General features: G+C 39.9%; 1 protein-coding gene across 1 annotated transcript; it reads left to right on the plus strand.

Moving 5' to 3' along the window:
* Positions 1 to 77: 77 nt before the first annotated feature.
* Positions 78 to 15,404, plus strand: LOC309708790 (uncharacterized protein). Its single transcript, XM_082537079.1, has 8 exons — positions 78 to 820; positions 1,786 to 1,919; positions 2,399 to 2,495; positions 2,646 to 3,811; positions 9,749 to 10,082; positions 10,183 to 10,316; positions 10,544 to 10,646; positions 11,595 to 15,404. The coding sequence occupies exons 1-8, from the start codon at positions 556 to 558 to the stop codon at positions 12,794 to 12,796; spliced, it is 3,435 nt and encodes a 1,144-aa protein (XP_082393205.1). The 5' UTR covers positions 78 to 555; the 3' UTR covers positions 12,797 to 15,404.
* The last annotated feature ends 9,507 nt before the right edge of the window (positions 15,405 to 24,911 follow it).

A 24,911-nucleotide genomic window follows, 5' to 3' on the forward strand; every position in this document is an offset into this window, starting at 1 on the left:
ACGTTCCCCACTGGAACCAGTTCTCTTTTCTTTCTTCCGTAGCATGAAAATTGTTCCAATCGACGACCCGTATTTAGATACCGGAAGTGTCGTTGTTTACGGAATCGGGAGAAATGTCATAACGCAAGAGTAAAGCTAAGCTACGGAATTACTTTTTCTACTAAGCCTGAGTTCTAAATACACGATATGTAAAGAATGCGATCATTTATGTCAAAAATCTCAAGCGAGCTTATGTTTTTTTCAAATTAAATAGTGTCCAGAATCCGTTAAACATAAATCAGAACTAATGGAGCGAGCTAGTTGCAGCTAACGTTAGCATGACACTTTGTTTAAACAGCAGGGTTCATGAAAGCAACCAAGCTGTAAACTCGGACAACCGATACAATCCATAAATCATTAACTACACAAAAAGCACGTGTAAGAAACGGACACATCTACCTTAGAGACACCGACTTTAGCTGTAGCCAGTCAACAACAACAGGCTTTGAATTGCCAGTCATTTTTTCTCCTCCTTTTCCGTTTATTAAAAAGACTTTAAGCCACAGCGCAGTTATAATGGCGGAGACTATACTAACGTTTCAGTCACAGCTTTCTGGCGTCATGGAGACGGTGTTCAAGGCTGCTATGTATGAGATCACCCGGTTGGTGGAGGACAGTTTTTTGGAAGAGGTAACGCGGTGCCGGGAGCAGGTTGAGTCCTTAAAGAGACGACTGAAGTGGTCGGAGACTCGTCGCAAAGAACGAGAGGGAGACTGGAGAGGGAGATGCATTGACTGTGGAAAAGTCGGGATATCCAGTGAGAACCAACCCAGAACCTCAGGTGGGTCTTTCTAGGGTTAGTCGTCCATGTTTTACCTGTATTTATTTTCTTAAGGCTAATGAAGAGTTAACCTTTCATTAGAATTAACATTACATTAACAATTCCATTACAAACAAAACTAGGTGTATAAATATTGCAAATATTTTAAGAAATGTGATTATTTAAGTATTTGGGGTTGGACTACACTACCTCAGGCCACAGCTGTATAAATGCAGCATACACAGAATACATTTTAAACACTTTGTGGTTGTTTTAAAATTTTGCCTGGAAATAAAGGTACTTCCAGTGCATAAACTTGCATTACATATTCTTTAATCTGCATTACTCACACTGTGGTGCCTGACTTCTGCATATCTTACTTGTGTAACTAGTACTTATGAAGCCAGGTTGGAGAATTTGATCACAAATGAATAAACACTTTCTGGCTGCTTCATTAGTTACTCCAGTTCAGCTGTTCATTAACACAAATAATATAGAGCCAATCACATAGCAGCAACTCCATGCATTTAGGCATGCAGACATGGTCAAGACAACGTGCTTAAGTTCAAATCAAGCACCAGAATGCGGAAAAAAGTTAATTTAAAATACTTTGAACTTTGTCTGTACAACTTTGTAATATACTGCTACATCTCTTCCCCCAAAGAAGAAATCTATAATTCTATTTCTTGTGGGTTTTAAGAGAAACATAATCATGTTTCTTTTGACTATGTTCATAGCCACATATTCACATATTTCTCCTTTTGGCTTTTGGATTTGTAACCCTAAGTTAAACATACTGGGGAAAATAAAGAGATTCTGATCACCCACTGTTAATTATGATTTTTACTAATCACCAAAAATTGTTTCCTTTTTTGCTGCTTAAAGAAGATTGCTAGAGCTCAGAGGCAATCTTCTTGACATTATATAAGTCAACTGACCTTTGCCTTATTTTGTTTTCTAAATCTTTGAAATTCTATTATTTTCAGAGAAAAGCCTGAAACAGGAGATTGTGCTTCATGAAGAAATAAATAGTTCCCAGGGAGCTGATGGATGTACACTGAGCCATGAGAAGGAAGGAGAGGAAAAAATAGAGCGCCAAAGTGCCACAAAAGCAACGCAGGTATGATAGTTTTATTACATTATACAGCTTTATAAATTTACAAAACAAAAGTGTATAAAATGTGTGTTTAAGCCACTTAGTCTCATATTATGGGGTATAGAGCCACTGCAGGGAGTGTGATAAACCAAGGAAACATTTGTGGTATGGGTAAACTGACGAAATGTGATTTTTATTTATTTATTTATTTATTTTTTTTTTGGGGGGGGGGGTGAGGGGGAGACATGTTCACTAATGTTCTCTTGGTGAGCCATGCACCATGAAAATTGAATCATTTATATTGTTAAAAATTGTGGGGGTATGGGAACTGACTGTGCACATTACACAGCATCCATGTAATATTTTTAAGTATTTTAATTATTTTTTGTTTGAAAAACCCTTAAGCATTACGTTAGATCTGCTTGCCAAAGTTAGGGTTCTACTTAAGGCAACTAAGGTAAAACCTGATGGATTAATGTTGCCTTTCCACTTTTTTTCCCCAGTCATCAGGTATTCAAGGCACTGGACTGTTCAAGGAAGAAGCTCTTCAGATCCAACCAGAAAATGATGAGTCGCAAGGGTGGCACATCAGCTTAGATGGTAAGTCTCTGTGCAAGTACATGCAGAAAATTTAACAAATTAATTTCTCGTTAATTTTTCAAGTGCTGTACAAATAGAGACAACACAATGTATGGTGTATATTGAATGCAGTGAGGCTATTTTAACTTTTTCTCACTACTCGTGTTTCAGAAGCAGATGTGTCAGCTCTTCCAGGACCCAGTAAATGTTTTAATGACCAAAAGATCCCAAAGTGCCAAGTAAATTGGGAAACTGGATTTGAGCAGAGAACAGAATCAAACAATGATGGACATTCGGGTGAACCGACTGAACCTCTGTTCCCAAACAGGTACGGCATGGAAGACTTAGATGGCATTGACAAGTCTGGATATGGAGACACTGGAATGATAGACATGGGTAATTTTGATGGGATACATTCACCATCGCACCTGGGCAAAGATCTGAGTTATGTGGGCCATTATGATGAGGATGTGGTAACACCAGAAGGAGCTGATCATCAAACTTACCAAACAGGCACTCAGCGGAATAGAAAGGATCAGGAAGGTTCACCCTCAGGTTCCCCCTCTAGGACTAACATTGATGTAAGTGGAGAGTTCAGCTGTTTACTAATTAATGAGGAGGGGTATCTGCAGGACACAAATGTCTTGTACCCTGAACAAGTGTCCAGTGATTCAGGTAGTAGATTCAGCTTCCGCGGCCAGGGTATTCGTATTGGCCCTTCTCTAGACAGCACTGAGGATATGTATGAGCCTTCAGATACGTACAGCGATACCTTAAACGTGGGACAACAGATGCAACCTCAGGCAACAGTGAGAGGAGCAAGGAGATACACTTGTAACCAGTGCTCCATGTCCTTTCCGGATTCTGCTTCCCTCAAGGCTCACAAACACACACACAAAGGCACTGGACAAGTGCCCCCATACTCCTGCAACCAGTGTGGAAAGACCTTTACTCAAGCTTGTAACCTTAAAGTCCACCAAAGGACTCATTTAGGGCAAGGGGTTCACCTCTGCAGCCATTGTGGTAAAGGTTTTCCTTCATTTTCTGACCTAAAGGCACACAAATGTGGTCAAGTAGGGGACAAGCCATATTGCTGCACAGTATGTGGGAATAAGTTCAGCCGTCTATGGAATCTTAAGTTGCACCAGAGAATTCACACACAGGAAAAACCTCATCGGTGCACCATGTGTGACAAGAGCTTCACAAGAGCAGACATATTGAAGGTTCACCAGCGTACCCACACAGGGGAAAGACCATACTGCTGCACTGTTTGCGGTCTCAGCTTCAAACGCCTGGATCATCTGAAATCCCATCAACGCAAGCACATGACAGATCTATAATTCCTTGGGAGAAGAAGTATCAAATTATTTAATATTATTTGTGCTATCTGAAGGTTTAAGTGAATATTTATATTAATGAGCCTGTGATGGATAGATAAGGTCTATCACATTCAGTTAAACAAGTCTCATTTGTAATCAGTTACTGCTGCATATTTTATACTCATTAAAAATATACTGCCTTGGAGTATAACTGAAGAACTTGACCAACAATATCTTTGTGATTACTCAGCTGATTGAAAATAAAACTGGCTTTAGATGCCATCGTCTGTTTATATTCTTGTTTCCTGAAGTTAGTTCTTGGCACATACTTCCTAATGACGTCACCCAGGTAGTAATGGAGTAATGTTTTGATTTTCACTGTTGCCTCCCACCAAGAAGGTACTTAGTTCAATTCCACCATCAGCAGGGGTCTTTCTGTGTGGAGTTTGCATGTGTTTGCGTGGGTTCTACTCTAGCTTCCTTCCATAGTCCAAAGGCATGCAGATAGTGGAGATAGGTTAATTGGAAACTTTAAATTGCCCATGGCGTGAATGTGAGTCAGAATGGCTGTCTATGTCAGTGGTTCTCAAACATTTTACATCATTCCCCACATGACACGCCCCCTCTAAACACAAGAAAGAAAGAAAAGCCTAGCTGCACAATGAATCCTTCAGTTATTTTTGCTTTAAACAAACAACTTTCATTTCAAACAACTATTTGTAACTTTTGTCACTACACTACTTCATTACTCTGCAACACTTCTTCAAAAAAGCAACCAGTTAAACAGAATTTGAACATTGCCAAACATGGAAAAATACAGTTCAGTCTTAGTCTTAAAACACTTTTTATTAAAAAAACAAACAAATCCAGAAACTTGTGAACAGAAATGAAGGGTATATATAATTTAGTGTGAGTTTAGTACTATTCACTTAGTGGCTGCAGTGAGCCTGTTTTTGACTGCAGAGCTGTGGTGGGGCATGGTCTGTGGGGGAGGCGGACGCACCTGAGCGGCATCCCCAATCACGTCTTGCCGGCTTGAACTAGGTCCTGTTGTTGTTGATGTGTGTAGGCTGTAGCTGAAAAGCTGCAGCTGCATGTGTAAGTTGACAGCCACAATAAAGAAGTGTACTGAAAAGTGCAAACGCGGTCAGGTCTTTTTTTGCCCCAATTCTGGGTTTGACCTGACCACATATTCGCAGTTTTCAGTACACTTCTTTATTGCGACTATCAACTTACACAAACGGCTGCAGCTTTTCAGCGGATGCGCATATTATTTATGTAACTGCTGCGAATTTCTTTGTACCGCCATGAAAGTGATCCCGATGTTAATCATTAGTTCCACATAACTTTTCTGCCAGGTAACTTGTGCCCCACCTGCCACACACTTTGAGAACCACTGGTCTATGTGCTAGCCCTGCGACCTGTCCAGGGTGTACCCTGCCTCTTGCCTTTAGACAGCTGGGATAGGGCCCCCCCGCTCGACCCAGGAAAGGCTAAGTCGAAGAGATGGATGGATATCTGTGTACTTTGTTGTGTTTCTTGGTCAATTCACCATCTGTGTGGAGCAAGAAATTATATAAACATCTGTAGTTTGTAGACTGAGCCTAGCATAAGTCTGACCTCAGCTTCTTCAAATGCTTTATTTGATGTTGTAAGATCTGGTATTGATTGGAAAAGTCAATAAGAGCTTCTAGATTTACAAGAGTAAAGAGAAAAGGTTGACTCAGGAAAAACACAAGATGCAACAACTGTGTGTGTGTGTGTTTTTTAACTTTTGTCTAAATTAGAATTAGAATTAGAATTCAACTTTATTGTCATTGCACATGCACAGGTACAGGGCAACGAAATGCAGTTTGCATCCATCCAGAAGTGCTTTAGTGATATAGATATATTACAATATATATTAGCAATAATATAGATATGTGAGTATATTACAGAAATGGGTCTATTATGGTATGTTATAATGTACACGGTATGAAGTATGTTGTGAATATTCTATAATTATAAGTATGTACAGGCTGTAGTGAGTACAAGCTATGTACAGGCTATGAACAGGATATAAATATGAAAAACTATACAGAATATGAAATAAATAACTTTACAGAAATCTGAGATATACAGTTATACAGAAATGGGAACTATGCAAGTTGTAAACAGTTGTAGGATTAAAAATGATCGAATGTACAGAATGATTATTTACACAGAGCTATACAGTAGTGCAGTTAAGATAAGTGAGGATGTAGATAGTTTCTACAGAGGCTATATAAAGTGCTAGTGGTTGTGAGTGGTGGTTCAGTCCATGTTATTATTGTGTGTTTGAGGGTACAGTTGTCCATTGTGGGTGTGTGTATGTTCAGTCCATGTGTTAACGTGGGTCAGATGTCAGGAGGCAGAGTTCAGGAGTCTGACAGCTGTGGGGAAGAAGCTGTTCCGGTACCTGGTGGTCTTAGTCCAGAGGCTCCTGTGGCGCCTCCCAGAGGGCAGGAGGGTGAAGAGTCCATGTGATGGGTGACTGGGGTCTCTGATGATTTTCCCAGCCCTTTTTAGACACCGCTTCCTGTAGATGTCTTTTATGGCAGGAAGTGGTGCTCCGGCGATGCGCTGGGCAGTTTTCACGACCCTCTGTAACGCCTTCCGGTCCGAGGCAGAGCAGTTCCTGTACCAGACTGTTATACAGTTGGTCAGGATGCTCTCGATGGTGCAACGATAGAAGTTCACCAGGATGTCTGAGGACAGGTGGTTCTTCCTCAGAGTCCTCAAGAAGAAGAGGCGCTGGTGAGCCTTCTTGACAACCTTGGAGCAGTTGGTCGTCCAGGTGAGATCCTCGGAGATGTGGACTCCCAGGAACTTGAAGCTGCTCACACGCTCCACAGCCGTCCCCTTAATGTGGATGGGTGGATGTGGGTCAGCATTCCTCCTGTAGTCCACGATGAGCTCCTTGGTCTTCTCGGTGTTAAGCAGCAGGTTGTTTGTGTCGCACCACTCAGCCAGACGATCCACCTCCTCCCTGTAGGCGGCCTCATCGTTGTCACTGATAAGGCCAATCACCGTGGTGTCATCTGCAAACTTAATGATGGTGTTGGAACCATCAGTAGGTCTGCAGTCGTGGGTGAAGAGGGAGTAGAGGAAAGGGCTCATCACACAGCCTTGTGGTACACCGGTGTTCATTGTGATGGTAGATGAGCAGCGGTTATCCAGCCGGACATGTTGGGGGCGGTTGGTCAGGAAGTCCAGTAACCATTTGCAGATGAGGGAACTGATGCCCAGGTCTGTCAGTTTCCTGATGCGTTGCGAGGGGTGGACTGTATTGAACGCTGAACTGAAGTCTATAAACAGCACTCTGGCGTAGGTGTTGTTGTTGTCCAGGTGTGCGAGGACAGAGTGCAATGCGATGGAGACTGCATCCTCTGTGCTCCTGTTCTGGCGGTATGCGAATTGGTGGGGGTCCAGGGTGGGGGGGAGACAGGATTTGAAGTGTGCTAGGACCAGCTGCTCTAAGCACTTAGTGATGATGGGAGTGAGTGCTACTGGGCAGTAGTCATTGAGGCAAGATGGGTTGGAGTTTTTGGGTATCGGGACGATGGAGGTGGATTTGAAGCAGGCCGGTACCACAGCGTGGGCCAAGGACAGGTTGAATATGTCTGTCAGCACTCCTGCAAGCTCCCCAGAACACGCTCTGAGAACACGCCCGGGGATGCCATCAGGACCTGCAGCCTTGTGGACATTGATCCTGCTCAGCACCGCTCCTACATCGGTGGGGGAGAGAGTCAGAGGTTGGTGGTCTGGCGTCACGTCTGCTTTGGTTGTGGTTGTGGGGTTCCCTCGCTCAAAACGAGCATAAAAGTTGTTGAGCTCGTTGAGGAAGGAGACATCAGAGGATGCGGGGGAGGGTTTGGTGGTCCTGTAGTCTGTGATGGTCTGGAGTCCTTGCCACATGCGTCGGGGGTTGGAGTTGGAGAAGTGTTCTTCTACCTTCTTTTTGTAATGGTGTTTGGCTTTTTTGATGCCCTTCTTTAGATTAGCCCTGGCTGTACTGTAGGCGTGTGCATCTCCTGACCTTAAGGCGGTGTTGCGGGCCTTCAGGAGGAGACGAACATCCCGGTTCATCCAAGGCTTCTGGTTGGGGTACATGGTGATCCGTTTCTGGGTGGTGACACTGTCTGTGGTCTTGGAGATGTAATCCAGTACAGATGAGGCGTACTGGTCCAGGTCTGTGTGGGTGAACATATTCCAGTTAGCTACTAAAGAGAATCCTTTATGACAAAATAAGATTTTTTTGTAAATGTTTGTATATAATAAAGAGCCATACAAATAAAACAATTGACAGCTGATAGATACAGACTCAAAGAAGATGTTCTGCCCAATATTTAAAATACACACATTTGTTGCCTTCATGAAGCGCAAAAAAGAAGCAGAGATGTCAGAATAATACTTTTTTAACAGGGGCTTTTTTCTTCAACAGTCAGTTTTGTTTGCTCATAAAATATGAATTCATACAACTGATGAATCTTTTATGGTAAATGTAACCATCCCTACCACACACACCAAACAGCACTGTGATCTAGACAGCAGCTGAATAGTCTTGGTCCCATGTCTATTAGGAGCCTGTGTTCTCAAAACAAATTCAGAGGCACTGTTTTTATAGTTTAAAAGTCATGTTGTCTGTTTATTGCCTAATGAAATCTAGGGCCCGATACATTTAAATATTTTTTTAAAGGAATAGAAAGAGTACAATCAAATTACTTTGATTCATTTTATAGTTACGATTTCATTTGTTTACCTAATGTTTTTATTTTGCTGTTAAAAGAAGTAATATTATTATTAGTATTATGTACACTAGCATTTTCCTTAAAGACATTTCCACCACCTTGTGGTGGTAAAAATTGGTGCATACTATCCTCACAAGAATGCTGGAAGTTAATTTTCTGAGGCTCAAAGGTTTGTTGTGGGGATATGAGACAGAACTGTAAACTCAGTGAAGTAGATTTAATTTAAGGTCTGGACTCAGGGAAAAACCACTGCCTCTTCTGTTTGTGTAAAGAAGTTTAGCTACATATTTAATTCTCAAGATAAAAAAAAAAGTGGAAGAAAACTTAGTTTTTCTACATGATAGAAAAACTACGACAAAACTAATAGTTTTTTAGTAAAAGAAAGAAATAATGTGCAAAAGAATAAGTTCTGTTAGTTCTAACTGCCCATGAATTCTGTAGTAGACAGTAAAAAAATAGGAGATTTTCTGTCATTTAATTATCTAATACTTAATTACTTTCATGTAGTATGAAAAGTCCAAAATTTACAATCTTCTTCACAACGCTGTCCAGTCGGCCGGAAAGAAAATATGAAAAAAAAAATGTCCGCAAATCGCAAGTTAAAACTGACTGCCAGGTGCAGCCTGATGGTTTCACTTTAGTAAAACGCGTTTCGTTTTTTACTCGTCTCCAGTCGAGGCCACCGTACTGCGTTGTGCGTGACGCCACGAGCAAAAACAAGGACCACAGGCGAGTGATGAGTAGCTAGCTCCGTTCAACGCAATTTAATTCCTTTAACAGCTGTTACAATCGAAAGCAAAAACCCACGCGTGAAACATCTCGACAATTAAGATTTCACTCCCGTTTACAAGTGTCTGTAGCACTCGTACCGGACACGATATCACACGAATGCTACAGCTAAATATTAGCTGGCTAGCTGACAGTTCAAATCGACGTCTCATATCAGTAAACATCGCGTTAGGCTGCTTTTTACCATTAATAATGTTATTAATAAAAGCTTATCCCTCCTCACGAGGAATACCGACAGCGGAAAATTGGTGTATTGTTGAATAGAAATTACTCTGCGGTTATGGCCTTCAGCTTACAACATGTAGCAGGATTTTCACAATACACCATTTAATAAAACATCAAACGTCATTCTCCTTTGCATTCATTCACTAAAGCACATAAGCCCCGTGAGTAACAGCTAAGACAAGGGAGGCTGATAGAGTGCACCATGTCGGACCTGGACACCCTCATAGTCACCTTTCAGACCCAGCTTTCAGATGTGATGGAGGCTGTAGTGAAGACAGCCATGTTTGAGGTGACCAGGTTGGTGGAAGATGTGTTTTTGGTGGAGGTGAAGCGCAGGAGCCAGGAGATAGAGTCCCTGAGGATGCAGCTGCAGTGGATTGAGAGCAAATTCAAGGATCAAGCAGGGAAAGAAGGAGGAAAGACTGGAAGGGGCGTGCACTGTGCAAGGCATGGTGTGGAACTGTCCACTGACACTGCAGAAAAAAGGCCTAAAAACCATCAGGAAGGTAAGAAGAAACAGATGTAAAATGAATTTTATATAGGTCATGGGATGCCCTAAATATTGTAAACACTGTTGTGTTTCTGTTTTTTTTTTTTTTTTTAAAGAACAAGTTAGTGTGAAGACAGAGAGTGACTCTTTTGAAAGATGGACAGCAAGCTGCAGACTAGAAGACACATCAGAGTCGCTACCAGAGGCAGACAGTGCTACAGCTGCACAGAGCCCTGAAAGGGAGCCAGAGGTGAGCCAGATTAAATGACTACCAGAGCAAAGTTATGTTGTACTGACATTAAATAATCATCATCTTCTTTATGTATCTGCATTTTATTGGGTGCTTCTGGACACATTTCAAGTGCTATAAGAGCTGTAATGTTGTATAAAAAAACAACAGTATCGATAATGGCTCTAAAAATTGGTGAAATGGAACCAGTAGATATTCACAGTATTTCATGCACTGTATGTCTTCAGGCAGCAGAAGAAAAGGATGTGAGATCAGCTGTTGCTACGAAGGAGGAAGAAGTTAGTCAGCCATCTTGCTCCTCTGTGCATATGGGAGGGTGGAACTGTAGTGGTACGTATTGTTAGGATCTTATCTTTCTTTCAGTCTGTCCATAGTAAAGGAACATTAAGCATTATTTATTGCACAAACACATACCCTCTCGACCCTACCGTGTGCCGTGATATAGCTCCCTATCCCCTCAAGCAGGTGTTATGGTTGACACATTGTTTTATAATTTATTCTTTGCTTTAGGAGAGCTTGACTTGTTAACCTCAACTCAGTTCTGCTCAACATTAATAAATTTATATAATTTTTTTTTGTTATCTCTGTGGCTCCTGGGGAAAATTAATTGCCAGACAAACAGTGACCACTAGGCAATTTCCACATCCTTTGTTGTTGTTCAAACTCCCCACCCCAGTACATGACAGGTTTGTGTTGCAGGTAGGCCACTTTAACATTCAGACTCTTTTACATGAAGAATGTTGAATTAAGCAAGACATTTTCTCAGAAAGGTGTCGCCTGGATTGCAGTTGGTGTTTTTCCAGCATTAATGGTACCTACAATGATGTGCATGCTAATATACGCTCAAATAGACTTTAAACATCTGAAAAGTTGGGAAATTCCTTTATTTCACCATGCAAAACATTAAACACAACCTAGAACACAAAAGATTAGGTTTTTTTCTTCAATAAGCCTAATATGATAAAACAAAGTAGCCAATATAAGGTAAAAATCTTAATAAAGTACAATAGAATATAATGCAAATAGTAGGATATAATACAACACGTTAGTATAATAAATTCAGTAAAGTAAATTAGAATAAAATGGCTTTTCAAATTTAGCAGATGACATTAAAGTGACTGGTCCCTATCTCCAAAATGAAGATAGAATTTTTGTTGTCCACTTTACCTCAGTGCACCTAAAAGGGATTCAGGCCCGAAAGAAACAATAACATTGTTGCATTTTTTAATTAATTAATTTTTATTTCCTTAATTTAAAAGAAAAATCCTTATTTTCTAGATGAAGAGGGACCTGGATCAGACAACGAGAGTGGAACAGTTCAGGTACAACCCAAACAGACTGAAGAAAACAGTGAGGAATTATTGAGAAATGTCATGAAGAAAGACCCACAGATAGCTTCGGGTTATGGCTTTCCTGAAGACAGGCAAGAAAAACACCCGTCTACAGATCGACCGCGTGTTTCATCTTTGGAAATAGATACCAGTTGGGCTGGCTTGACTGTCACAGGCGCTGAGTTGTTGCAGAATCCCAGACTTGGAGCTGAAACGGAACGTGATCCAGTCAAAACTAAAGGAGAACATGAGCTGTCTGATTCTGTCAGAGCGGACATTCAGGTTACCCCAGGCAGAGATAAAATTTCATCCTCAGGGTCCCCTAAGGCAAGACTAAAAAACAGTGATGTTTTAGGCCTGACTATCAAGAAGGAAGTCATTCTTGATTCTGATGGATGTGAGGAAGGTGAGCATATAGAAAAGAAAATAACAAACTCAGGTATGTCCTCTTTTTCATGTTCAGTAAAGCAGCACAAGGTGAGTTCAGAAGCACACAGACTAAACCACATTTCTCAAAAAGCTGCTGTGCAAGAGGTTATGAAGCTACATTCCAAAGCCGGTTCAGGTTTCAGATTGCAAGCCGCTTTACAGCATCTCCACCGACCGATGAAAAAGCCGTCTCACACTCTCTCGAACAGTACCGCTGCGGCACTGTCTATAGCTCCCTCTCAAGTTGTAAACTTAAATAACCTTCAAAGAATTCCCTCCACATCCAAAGCATCTCCTGCTGTATCCTCAATCCAGCGAGTTCACCTGGGTGACAAACAGACATCAACCCTTAACCGAACTGGAGACTCCTGGGTCAGCAACAGGTCCCAGCACCATCCTGCAAACTCTCACCACGTCAGTCCTGGTACCCATCCAGACTCTCAGTCTCACGCCGCTCCAAGGCATCTCCTACGCTGTGGGCAGTGTGGGAAGTGCTTCCCCCACCCCAGTAACTTGAAGGCCCACCTGCAGACTCACACAGGTGAGCGGCCTTTCTGCTGTTCGCTCTGTGGCCGGAGTTTCACCAAGCTGAGCAACCTTAAAGCACACCGTCGCGTCCACACTGGAGAGAGACCATACTGCTGCTTGGCCTGTGGCAAACGCTTTACCCAGAAATGTAATCTCAAACGCCACCAGAGGATCCACCTTGATGCATGTTGATAGAGATCCAACATACATCATGAAAGGACAACTTAAATATGTGTATTTCTTTAAGATGCTACAGAGCTATGTTGTGTTGCAATACAGTCTGTGTGAGGCTTTGCAGGCCTTCTTTTTGTATATTTATCTTTTAAAGTGATTGTCCTGAATAATACTGTGCATTCCAGAAAGGTTAATCTAATAACATATAAAAATGTTTTAATGTTACTAAAGGATGAAAAACAAGAATGTGTTGTGTCGTTTACCGTGTGCAAAGATAGGGCAGTTGATACATTTGGTCAGTAAAAGACTGTGAATATGCATATTATTGTGTTGTGTCAACTGCAATGTGCCTGTGAGCACACAAGCACTTGTCAGCCATGGATCAGAGCCTACATTTATCAGCTGTAACATTTATTCAAACTGGTAAGCCTAGCTCTAAAAATACTTTGCAAAATACTACAAATTTAAACAGATATCCACAGGACACTAAAATTGGTTAAGGTGCAGTAGTTAATGTCTGCAACAGCAACTTTTCTTGCTATACCTCTCGTTATGCCAACTTTGCATTAAAAAAATGTAAGTTTATTGATCAGTGCTTAGATTTTGTTTTTAATGAGGAAAATTACATCATAAAGAAAAAGCTTATGACTGCTCTCTTATTTGTAAGGAGCTGCTGCAGCAGATGGAGCCACATATTTGATTTGGCACTGAGTTTTAAGCTGGATGCTCTTCCTGATGCAACCCTCCCAGGGATTTGTGCCTGCTCTCGGGGATTTGTGCCTCCTCCCAGTCTTGTACCGGGGATCTTTCATGTTGAGGGAATGTGTTAACAGCGCTGCCCTCTTGATTACATCATAAAGTAAGAAAAGTCGCGATTGCCATAATCAAGAAGAACATCCATTTAATTAATTTTTAGCAGATAATTTTTAATACAAGAGTTTACTGCCTGCAGAGTAAGTTAATAAATGGTTCCAAGTTGTTCTTTAAAACTTGTTAATAAATATAGGCCCAAATCATTTGATCTAAGAACCCTCCCTCCGGTAACGAAACAGTTTTAATGTAGATGCATCCTTTCTTAGTTTTAAAATTGTACAATGATCGATGATCTGATATTTCAAGATGCAAAGACTTCTTTACCAATGTCTTGAAAAGTGCTTCTTTTGAAAAACGATTTATCATAAGTGATGACTACATTCATATTTAAATATTCATTAATCGTATCTGTTTAAGTTAAAAAAAAAGCCTTAAAATAACCCTGATATTAAGGTTTTAAACAATATTGCAGTATCTTAATTGAACACTTGGTGTCATCCTTTCACCAAACTTATTGTGGCAACGAGGACCTTGGCAGAGATTTTATTTTTTTTTTGAGGATTTCGTATCCTCTTGTCTTGCTTCTAATGTAATAATGTAATATAGAGGTGCTCTCAAAGAAAACCCCTCCATTAGAGTAACAATCCGTGGTAACAAGTGTCTGTAAGCACCGTTTTAGCTGATCTGTGTGCCCAGACCTGTGTGTGTTACATATCTTACACTCAGGATTAGGCTTGATGTGTTGTATCTGTGAAGTCAGAGCAGCACTGTGCAGGTGGTACAACCGATAACATTTTAATCTTATTTTCAAGGTGAGGAAAAAGCTAGCAGAGGCTGATCTCTTTCTCCCTGTGTACATGTATGTGTGGAGAGAGAAAATGTGGATTAAAGCAGTGCTTCTGTCTACAGATGGTATCTTTCCTTTTTGATGTTTGAACCCAATAACAAGAGAAGTTATCTGTGAGGTGTAATTAAGAAATACCTACTTAGCTGAATCTGCAGTGAGCATAATAGATAGTGCTTGTTGTTTGTGGGGGATTGTGAAACTAGTCTGTTTAATGTGTGCGGTGCTCAGTATACCTAAACATTGCTGTATGCATCGCGCAAACATTTACCTTCTGCCTGTGCATTTCAAACACTCTTGTATGAGTCATCGTTTTGTTTTAATTCCATCGCTGGAGCGGTTTTTCTGAAGATGTTTATTTGGTTAAAAAAAAAGCAAATACAAAAAAGACCAAACCACAATTATACTTTCATTTTCCCTTTCCTGCTCTCTTTTGCACTTTGATTTGAACACGTTTCCCTTTCTTCTGAGACTCTTTCTGGCCTGTCAGGGAATCATAAGCCTCACTAAGTTGGTAGCCTTATGAAGAATAGGAAGCTGCTTTTTTTGTGTGCAGGTTGGTCTTTCTGACTTTTTCTTTGGTGACATCAGAAAGCCACTTCAAGCTGGGATGCTGTTAAGCTTGATTTGGCTTAAAAAAGAAAACATACTCTAAGAGAGGAGGAAATTTTTGGCAACCCTCCACAGAGATTTTGTTCTGAGCCAAGACAAGAATTATAATACAGGCATTTTTAAACCAATTTTGTTAAGTAGAGTTTCATTTATTCAAGCATGAAATACATTTTTGTTTGTCCAGTAGTTAGAAATAGAACATTTGTAATCGCCCCCACAAAGGCCTGTAATGGTGGTTATAAAAGGAAAAATGTGGGCTCTCTGCCTCTGACTTTAAATGCTTAAAACAAAATAAAGAAATCATACAACGAGGCCTGCAGTAAGTTGATCTACTGGAAATAAAGTCATCACTGCTACTGTGCTGCTGTTTCTTTTAATTTTGTCACCTTCCTCTTCCTAAAAGCAGATTAATAATAATAATTTCTTTATATTTTTACTAATCAATAGCTCAGTCAAACTAGAGCAAAAATAGGACCGAGACTGATGGCAACTAGAAAAAATCAGGGATGGACTGTGGATTTTATTGAAATTCTTTGCACTTTGCAAACAATTGCAAGTTGTGTGACAACCAGCTGGTTCTTAAAGTGTGCAACACTCTCCACCTGTGAACAACCACTTTCAATCTCAATGTGACTGCGCAGGTCACCTGGTGATAGACAGCAGACTGTGAGTGGTCACAGACCAGGGCCCGTGGCAAATATTTTCATTGGGCTGCTGTCTCCAGTCACTGTTTTTCCTAGTGTGACTGTAGCATAATAGAAAAATCAAGCACATCTGTATGCACAATATTTTGGTATTTTCCATTTTTGTTTTAATGGCCTTGGTGTCTGGTATCTTGGTCTAAATAATAAGCTACCTTAAACCTTTGTGTAATGTTTTCTCTTGCCCTGGCCTGCAAATGTTTTTTTCCTAGTTTTTCTTGCTGTGTGAGTTCACCTGTAGTATAAAACACCTAAAAATTATTATTATTTTTTTTGGTGTAAGCTGTAAGTCCTTGCATTTGTTATTACCACATCACCATGTCTCCTTTCGTCTGTGACTCTTTGGCTGATCTGATCCTTTTGTGGCTTTCAAGAACCAAAGAAATGATCGCCCAGTGAATCTTTTAAGACATGTTTGGACAAATGATAACTGGAGAGCATAAACAAACTGTATATTGCCATATTTAAGTTGGAGGACTTGTCAAAAAATGTAGTCACCTGCTATTGTTGAGTTGTTCAAGAAAAGGGCATAATAGTCAAATAAGTGAACCAGATGTAGGTTATAGCAAAATACTACATCACACAAAATCAATAGGGCAAGAAGCCTTTCATACTCTTCCATAAAAGCTATTCTTCCTCCACAGTAAATGACACTTTATTGTGACAGCCCTTTATTTAAGCTTAAATACACAGAAGCCTGTAGTATATTCCTTCACATTCAAGACTCATATTGGCCTTGCCTTTCCATCTCCCACTGTTTTTAATATGTTTCTAATTGTAACATGCAATTCAGCATTGTCAAGTGTTTTTTTAGCTACTGCCTTTCATTACCTTGAGCCTGTTAACACTTCCCAACGCTGGGAGAGAGACAAAGGAATCTGAAAGAATCTGACAAGAAAGGATGCTGAAAGAATGCACCATAAAGAAGACATGTAAAATTCCTAATATTCAAAGAACCGTCACCCCCTCGTACCCAGTTACAATAACAGTAGAAGTGCTTGACTGGACCTAATAATTTGTCTTCATAGCTGAAGCGATGGCTATACAATAAAAGGAAAAAAGCACTTTTCTCTGCTGTGTCAAACCATTTCAATATTATATTCAGTACTTTCCAGGCCAAGGAGCGCACTGTGGAAGATTTATGTCATGTTGCAAGGCTAGTGTGCCTTATTCATCACACCTTCATATTTCATAAAAGCAGTATGATGTGTTTTTCATTCCAACCTTTATTCTCTGTTTATTCTTCCCTGTATGCTCACTAAAACTATTTAGAAGTAAGTTTAACACCATGAGACCTTATTCTTTGTGTATTAAAGAGTAAGTGCAACTATGAACACGGCACTACTTTAGCTTATTTCTTACTTCACACACCCTGTCTTAATGTCTTAACATTCATTGTTGTAAGACCACTGAAGCTATTAAGATGGGAGTTGAAGACCTTGAGCTTCCTTTCTTTAATTTTATTTCATATGAATGAATAAGTACAGCTATGGTGTTGGGACTACTTTTTTTTTTTTTTTTTACCTAATATAATATGAACTTGGATTGTATTCACAAACATTTAGAGAATACTCAAGGGAAGATCTTGAAAGTTTCCATAGAGACTCAAATCTGATAGGAAACCGGACTTGAATCTTTTAGATATGATGTTCAGTCAATTGAGAAATGCTTGCACAGTGCATCACTCTCTTTTATTTCTTTCCTATTTCAACACCTACCTTACAACCATTGCCTTACCAACATTTATATAGATTTTTTTCTCTAAAGATCAATCCCCGTGTCTTTTATGAACTCCTGACCTTTCCTTTTCAAGGCCTCCATTTGTGGGCTCAAATGAATTGCTTTGGCAACTGCTTTATTGAGTAGGGGGTTACACTGATGCTTGGTGCAATCATAGATTGCATATGAAAGATGGATGTAGCCACTATGATGTTAACCATTGGTTTCCTATCTCTATTTTTGATTTGGATAGGCCAATAAAGCTGCCGTGAGAGGTGAATGACGCAAAACTCTTCACTGTCCAATCAATGGTGAGTGCTAATTAGCAAATATTAGCTAGTTCTGGAGCTGTAGTGAAAAGGCGGTAATATTTTCAATAAGATTAAATGGCATAAATCTAATCGAAGTCAGTTTAAAAGATCAACACACTGACAACCTGTCTTGCTGCGGAAGGGGAGGATTGATGTGAGATGGCATTTTATAACAGGACTAGTGCACTATTTTCCGTACTCTGTGCTTGTGAGCAAACCAAGTGGCTTGTTAGTGCATCCAATTTAACAGCTATCCAGCATTTTGGCTAAACAAATCTGAAATAACTGTCAGGCTGCAGAGGAAAGCCTTGTTTTGCTCTGCAGGTGGGCTTTTCTATAACGATGCAATAACATGTGAATTGTCAGGTCAAAATTTCATTCTCTTCAGTTTTGTTTTTTTTTGTTTTGTTTTTAGAAGAATCTTTCCAATCAGCCTAGTCTGTGCTTTGTGTTTAGGGGCTGTTAATGTTTACATGCTAGCCTGCTGCACAGTGACAAAGACCGGTGTAAAAAGCATCAGCATAATAATATTGTTACTGCAAGTATTTTAGAATGCTAACATGAGTGTTTAGCTTTAATCGGTGATTAAAAAAGCCCTCTCACTTTTTACATTTATTTTTATGTAACTACGTGCCTAATATTGTGTAAGTCTTCCTTATGCCATCGACATAGCTCTGACTGACTGATGTACTGTGGAGTCTGGCACTGGAACATTGGCAACAAATCCTATGGGCACAGTGGGTTACGGGGTAGGTCCTTTGCGGATCGTGTTTTTCACCAAGCATCCAATGCATGTGCAGTCAGATTGAGATCTTGGCAGTTTGGATCAGTTGTAGTAGTTTCATGAAGCGCCTCGCCCTGCTGGGGAGGCCACTGCCTTTGGGAAGTGCCATTGCTACACTGCTGATCTGCAACAGCGTGGGCGGTACTGGACAGAATAACATCCAAATGAATGACGAGCATTTTATTGTAAGAAATTGATCAATGTTATTATTCACTTCTGCTTTCAGTGGTTTCTATGTTGTGGTTGATTGGCATACATAAAAGCATCCTTGAAAGAAGATCCTTTTTCAAGAACTTGTTTTCATGTTCCCGAATAAGAAGCATTCACTGCATTTTAGATGAAGTATTCTCTTCATTGACAAATAACTGTTGCTCTGAGGAGCTTCGACATTCAGGAGAACTCCTGGTGGTAAGATAAAACACACTGTGATTACTGTTACCGGACACAAATAAGCATTTCTCTTTGATACTCAGTGAATAGCAATGAGAGCAGCCACTTGACATTGGGAGTTATTTATGAAAAAGGAATTTATTTCTATTTGTCTGTTTTTCTCTACACCTGTGTGCAGAGAGAGAGAAAGGGATGGAGAATCGTGCATACTGGTGGGGTTCACACTGTCATTGCCAATGGACAGGCATGCACATCTTTCATCGCTCTTTGTGTGTGTAATAATAACTGTGCTTGACTCTTTCCCCTGCCATCCTCACAGTGTGATGCTTGTTTGTCCTTCAAGTTTGGCAAAAGCTTCTGAAATCACATAACCTGTCTTGCTGTGTGTGTAAGTGCACCTGCAGTGGACAGTCACAATAATAGAAAAATCTGTTTCTATGCAAGAATAAATCCAAAAGCCTAAATAGTCCTTTTATATAAAGACTAACAATGTACTACATTTGTAATATTAAGCACCTTACATGTCCATTCATTATGTATTTGTCAGGAGAGAACCTTTGGCATGGACAAGAGTAGCACAGGGTCAACAAGATCCTTGTTAACAAGGTCTCTGAAATGAATCAGAGAGCCTGGAGTGTTTTCTCTTAGTAATAATTTCAATTTTGTCCCTGAATATATTAGAAGCAATCTAATAAACTGTTGTAGATATGGGTAGGTCCCAGAGTTGGCTGTTGCATAACTCTCTGTGTTTGGCCACCATTATTGTCAGTTCCATATACACTATTGTGCCGCTATACATTGTGGGAAATAATTATGTGACACCCTGCTGAATTTGTGACTTTGTTCACTTATAAATACATTTTTACAGCAGTTTCATTTTAATGTAGAGAGACAGAATAACAACCAAAAATCCAGAAAAAATTACATTATTTAAAAGTTACAAATTGATTTGTTCATCTCATTGAGTGTAAGAAGTATTTGATCCCCCGACCACCCAGGCAAAATTCTGGCTCCTACAGATTTGCTGTGTGCCCAAGTGACACACAGATCACAATCAATCCGTAGAATGGGCTACAAGACATCAGCAAGAAGCTTCGTGATGAGGTGACAGCTGTTGGTATGATTATTCAGAAATGGAAGAAATGATTGTGAATCACCTGCGATCAAGAGCTCCACGCAAGAAATTGCTTCATAGCGTGAAGATGGTTATGAGAAAGGTAGCGGATCAGCCCAAAACTAAAGTGAAGCTTCAATGTGAACAGCAACCAAGAAACGTAGGATTTAGAGCATTTCTGTGCACCAAAATACTTCCTGAGATATCTGCAAACCAAACTTACAAATTCAACAGGATATGAAACGATTGTTTCCTCCACTGTATACTGAAATGGCAAAAGATCAACAAACAGACCTGGGAAATCGAAAATTCCTGAAACAAACTGGAAAACGTTTTGTTAACAGTGTTGGGATTTTTTTTAGTGGTTAGCCTCCAAATAATTATTACAAACTAGGAATTTTGCAAACTGTCCTAATAAATGTTGGCTAACATTTGTTTGCAGGAATTAGTAGAAGTTAAAACAGGATAAAATGGGCATTTATTTGTAACAAAGACAGAAATATGACTCCAAATCAAAGCTATCAAGTCTGTAAGGGTGTATTAGGTCACCATTGTGACTCTGCAAAAAGATGTTTTAACTGCTTCAGCTTCTTAAAAGATTGTATGGTAACAAAGATCATGACAGCATTTGTTATAAAAATCCAGAATCTGCTCATATTAGCAAAGCTAATCAAATCATGTTCAACCAGCTGAGGCCTGCCACTTTGCGAGGTTTGATTCGGTGGTGTTGAAGAGGTGATATTTGTGACCAGTGTGATAATTTAGGAGGAAGCACTTCAACCATTTTACTACTACTAAATAATAATAGAGCAGCTGTAATCGCCTGTTGATTGTTAATTGTCACATATTTAGACATACAGCACCAGACCTCCATTGGAACATTTTAGTTTTGAATCTGAATGCACTGAGTTCGGATACAAAATATGTTCCCACTCTGTTGTCAATCAGATGATCATTAAGCACAGTACAGTTTGTGCAAATGCTGCGAGAGATGATGTGGATCAATTTTGGCACCATTATGTAGTTTTTTCCTGACCTTTGTTCCTTTTTGCTAATGCATTTTGTCATGTTGTCATGTTCACAGTATTTGCACATTTGAGAAGTCCAGAGAGTTCCTCCATCACACTGGATTGTTCTGCAGTTTCATTAATCCATACCTGGTAATTTGGACATTGAAGATTTCTTTGTCTTCTCTGGAGCGCTGTTAATTGTCTAATGTTGATTTTGAAAGCATTCTCTGTTCAAACAGTGTTTGTCGATGTTTGTCAATACTCATCGGCGTCCAGCGTGGTACAGATTGGCCGTGTCTATTCCTTTAAAGTCCATTTTCATTTGTTTTTCTCATCATGTTATCCGCATGCTATATTCTATGTCTTGATCTTTCTTGTTTTCTCTTTGTCCTCATTTGCACAGCTCCCTCTTCCCCACCTCCTATGTTTTCTCGTTCTCACCTCTTTGACCCTCATCCTTCCTTCTCGGCTCCCCCTGCACATGTTTCTCCACCCACAGCCAATCATAATATAACTCTGGTAGCATCTGAAAATCTGCCTATAGCAGGATCCAGGACTTTAAAAAGTGCCATTTTGACTTGTCATTTCCCCTTGTTTAGCTGTAGGCACATATCCTCCCACACACTCAAAGCAAAGTGGCTTCGTTTGCAACTGTCATCATTGCAGCAGTTTTTTAAACTATGTTTAACTACTTTTTCTGTGTCCTTGTCAAGAAGATGAAACTGGTACTTTTGTGACATAGGGAATTTCAGCATATTTACAGTTAAAAGGGCAGGATTCCCTTTTTTCCTTTTGTTTCTTCCAATGCTAAACATGCAACATTACAAGATTTAAAATACTTCCACTGATGGTAAAAATGATCAATTACTAATGCTAAAAATGAAAGATGTATAGTTTAAAACCTGTCTTCAATGAAAATAAATGGTTCAGCATCGTAGTAGGCATGTTGCAATGCTTATGCTTTCTATTCAACTCTAAACACAAAACCTGGCCAAAATTCACTGGAATTGTATTAGTTTTGCTGGTATTTGATAATGAATGGAACTATTCAGAGGACATTAAAAGTGATGTATTCTTAGAGGGGCTTCAATGTGTTTGACAGATTGAATGCCAAGCTAGACTCCAATTATTGAAACATTTCTCTCAAAACCTCAAAAGAAAAAAAAAAATACAGCATCTTATAACCAAGAATGGCTTTTTACCATTCTGTCCAGTAGATACTGAGATATGTCAAGGAATAAGTAAAAATGTATACCGTAATACTCACCTTTGAAATAATTCCATAAAAACATACTTCTTGTACAAGACTTTCTGAAGGTTCAGTCAGTTTGAATATACAACATACTGCTCAACGAGATGTTAGAGCTCTGTGCAAAGGTATAATTTCAGCCAGGTAAGTTTCAGGTCATTTTTCTTACAGAAACCCTTTTAAATATATTCTGACATGGCAGAAGAAAGAAGAGATGAGCTGATGAATTCATCCATCTGAATCACGTTCAGTTATTACCTTGTGCGCAGAGCAATAAAGTTAACTAGCAGCAGCTATGTGATTGTCAAGCATTTTTCTTCCTTGAGTTTGACTCTCAGGTGGCTTTCTACCTCATCTTTTTACTGGAGGTTATTGGAGTCCTGAGAGGATGACTCCAGGCGTTACTCAGGGCTGAAAAGAAGCACCTGCTTCCCTATTTTGTTATGGGCAAAATGCTTGCTTGCAGTGTTAATTATTACAATTATTATTTTCCCAAAACAACACAAGAACGGAGCGTCGGTGGAATTGGTGAAGTGCAGTGGTGAAGCTAAAAACCTTTCTTAAAAATTTAACTAAAACCGGCTCCATCGATTCACACCCAGTTCAGTTCAGGTTTATTTACAAAGGGTTGAGGGACTTTATACTAAGACGTAAAGATCCTACAGTATCCAGGAGAAAACCCCTGACAAACCACTGAAAGAAAACTCTGTTTTACTGGTATTTTAGCAAAGCTGTCTGACTCAATGACTTGGACACACGCACTTGCTGACAGAAATCAAAAGCACTCTGACATTAGAGGCTCAATCAGCCAACATCTGCTGAATCCCCAAACTGCCATTTGAAAATGTCGTGAGAAATATATCAGCTCGTGCTCCAGAACAATTATTACATTAGAAGAAAACTGAGAAGTGATTAAAAGTTATACCCATAACACCAAGCATAATTAATGTGGGGTTTAACTGTTTAGAGAGAAAATACAGGAAATTAAGTCTTTTCCTACCAATTCTCTACATTTGCTCTCAAAGTCAATCTAATTGATAGAGTCAAAATTAATAATTTCAAAGAAAAAGATAAACCTCTCAATCCAGTTATCCTTGATTGTACAGATAGAACAGCAGGAAATTCCCTTCAAAGGACTCATTTCTGTACTGGACATCTCACATCTGCTTTTCTCAATTAGGCCTGTCTGTTACTTTACCTTACATCACTATTGCTAGCCACATTCATTACTTTGTTCTTGGAAGCCTTCTTATTCCTCGAGTCTAGGTATTCACAGGCTCGGTACGAAATGCTGCGATTAGGAGCGTCATACCAATAGTGATGCGGTGTATTTAAAAAATAGGCTGCATTCAGCAGGGGTCAGTGTTGCTCCATGGAAAACTGTGACACTGCGAGTCTTTTCTGGGGTGTGTTGATTGAGCTGTGTGTGCAAATGTGCCATAAAAAGTAAATCTTAACAACGCAAATTGACACGGTACCACACAAACAAAAGCACACTCTTTAATCTAGTTTCCAGCTCTGATTCCCAGAACTATAAAGCAGATGACACTTCCTCTTTTTCTTCTTTGGATGCTTCTTCATGCTTCTTCTTCTCCAACTTTTTGGTCTTTTTTCTGCTTTCTGAAGTGTTCTACCCTCTGGTCACACAACCACAAACACACACACACTGAGTAAGACACACACGATAGCAAAGCAAAGCAAGGGAGGAGAAGCAAGACAGGCTGAGAGTGTGGGTGAGAGTGGAGAGTGATGATAGCTATGGTTTTGTGTTTTCCCCCTTTTTCTCTCTTGGTAAAGGGATCCACCTAGAGCAAACTTCCGCGCACACACAGACAGATATATACAATTTTTGTTTTCTCATGAGGGCACTTAGCAGATGTAACAACGGGGGAACAGGCAGGAAGAGTGGCTTAAGAAGCATACTGGAATGAAAGTGTCCATTTCTCTGTAAATTTTTATCTCATTTTACAATGGAAGTGTCTGTGGGACTGACCAGTGTATCTGTGTGGACATGTATCTGAATGTGTGTTATACATGTCAGCCAGAATAATTTTGACTCCGTAATGTTGTACTGTGTGGTTAAAGTTACTCTCCTGTTCCCTTTCCCATTTAACAAAGTCTATTAGATGGCTTATTGTGGAAGCCGAGAAGGAAAAAAAATCCAAGGCTACATTACCTCTTCCTGGCTAAGCCTGGAGCGAGTATCTGGACAAACTATTGAGCAGACAGGGGTCTGTCTCTCAGTGTACTGAGCAAGTGTGATAGAGAGAGAGAGGAAGACAGGGACTGGAGATGGAGAAGGAGAGACAGATCGGATTAGCTGAGTTGCAGTTATTCCATTACCTCTCAGCCATACATACACACGTGTGTCTACACACACACACACACACACACACACACACACACACACACACACACACACGGTGTCTGGCTAGAGACTGCAAGTTTTTCTGGCTGAACAAAAATGAAAAAATAAAGAAAGAGAGAGATGAAAAAGTGAAATGGTATGAAAACTGACAGAGCAGCCCCTATTTTAATTGCATTCTGAATGCTGGTTTTAGAAGCTCTAAATTCTCTGAGCACTGG

This window comes from Aulonocara stuartgranti, assembly GCF_965226115.1.
Source record: "Aulonocara stuartgranti genome assembly, chromosome: 6".
NCBI lineage: Eukaryota > Metazoa > Chordata > Actinopteri > Cichliformes > Cichlidae > Aulonocara > Aulonocara stuartgranti.

Coding starts and splice junctions, on each gene's coding strand:
- LOC309708790 (XM_082537079.1), top strand. CDS start 556: ATGGCGGAGACTATACTAACGTTTCAGTCACAGCTTTCTGGCGTCATG. Junction 3,812..9,748: donor GCAAGCACATGACAGATCTA/TAATTCCTTGGG, acceptor CGTGAGTAACAG/CTAAGACAAGGGAGGCTGAT. Junction 10,317..10,543: donor GCCCTGAAAGGGAGCCAGAG/GTGAGCCAGATT, acceptor GTATGTCTTCAG/GCAGCAGAAGAAAAGGATGT.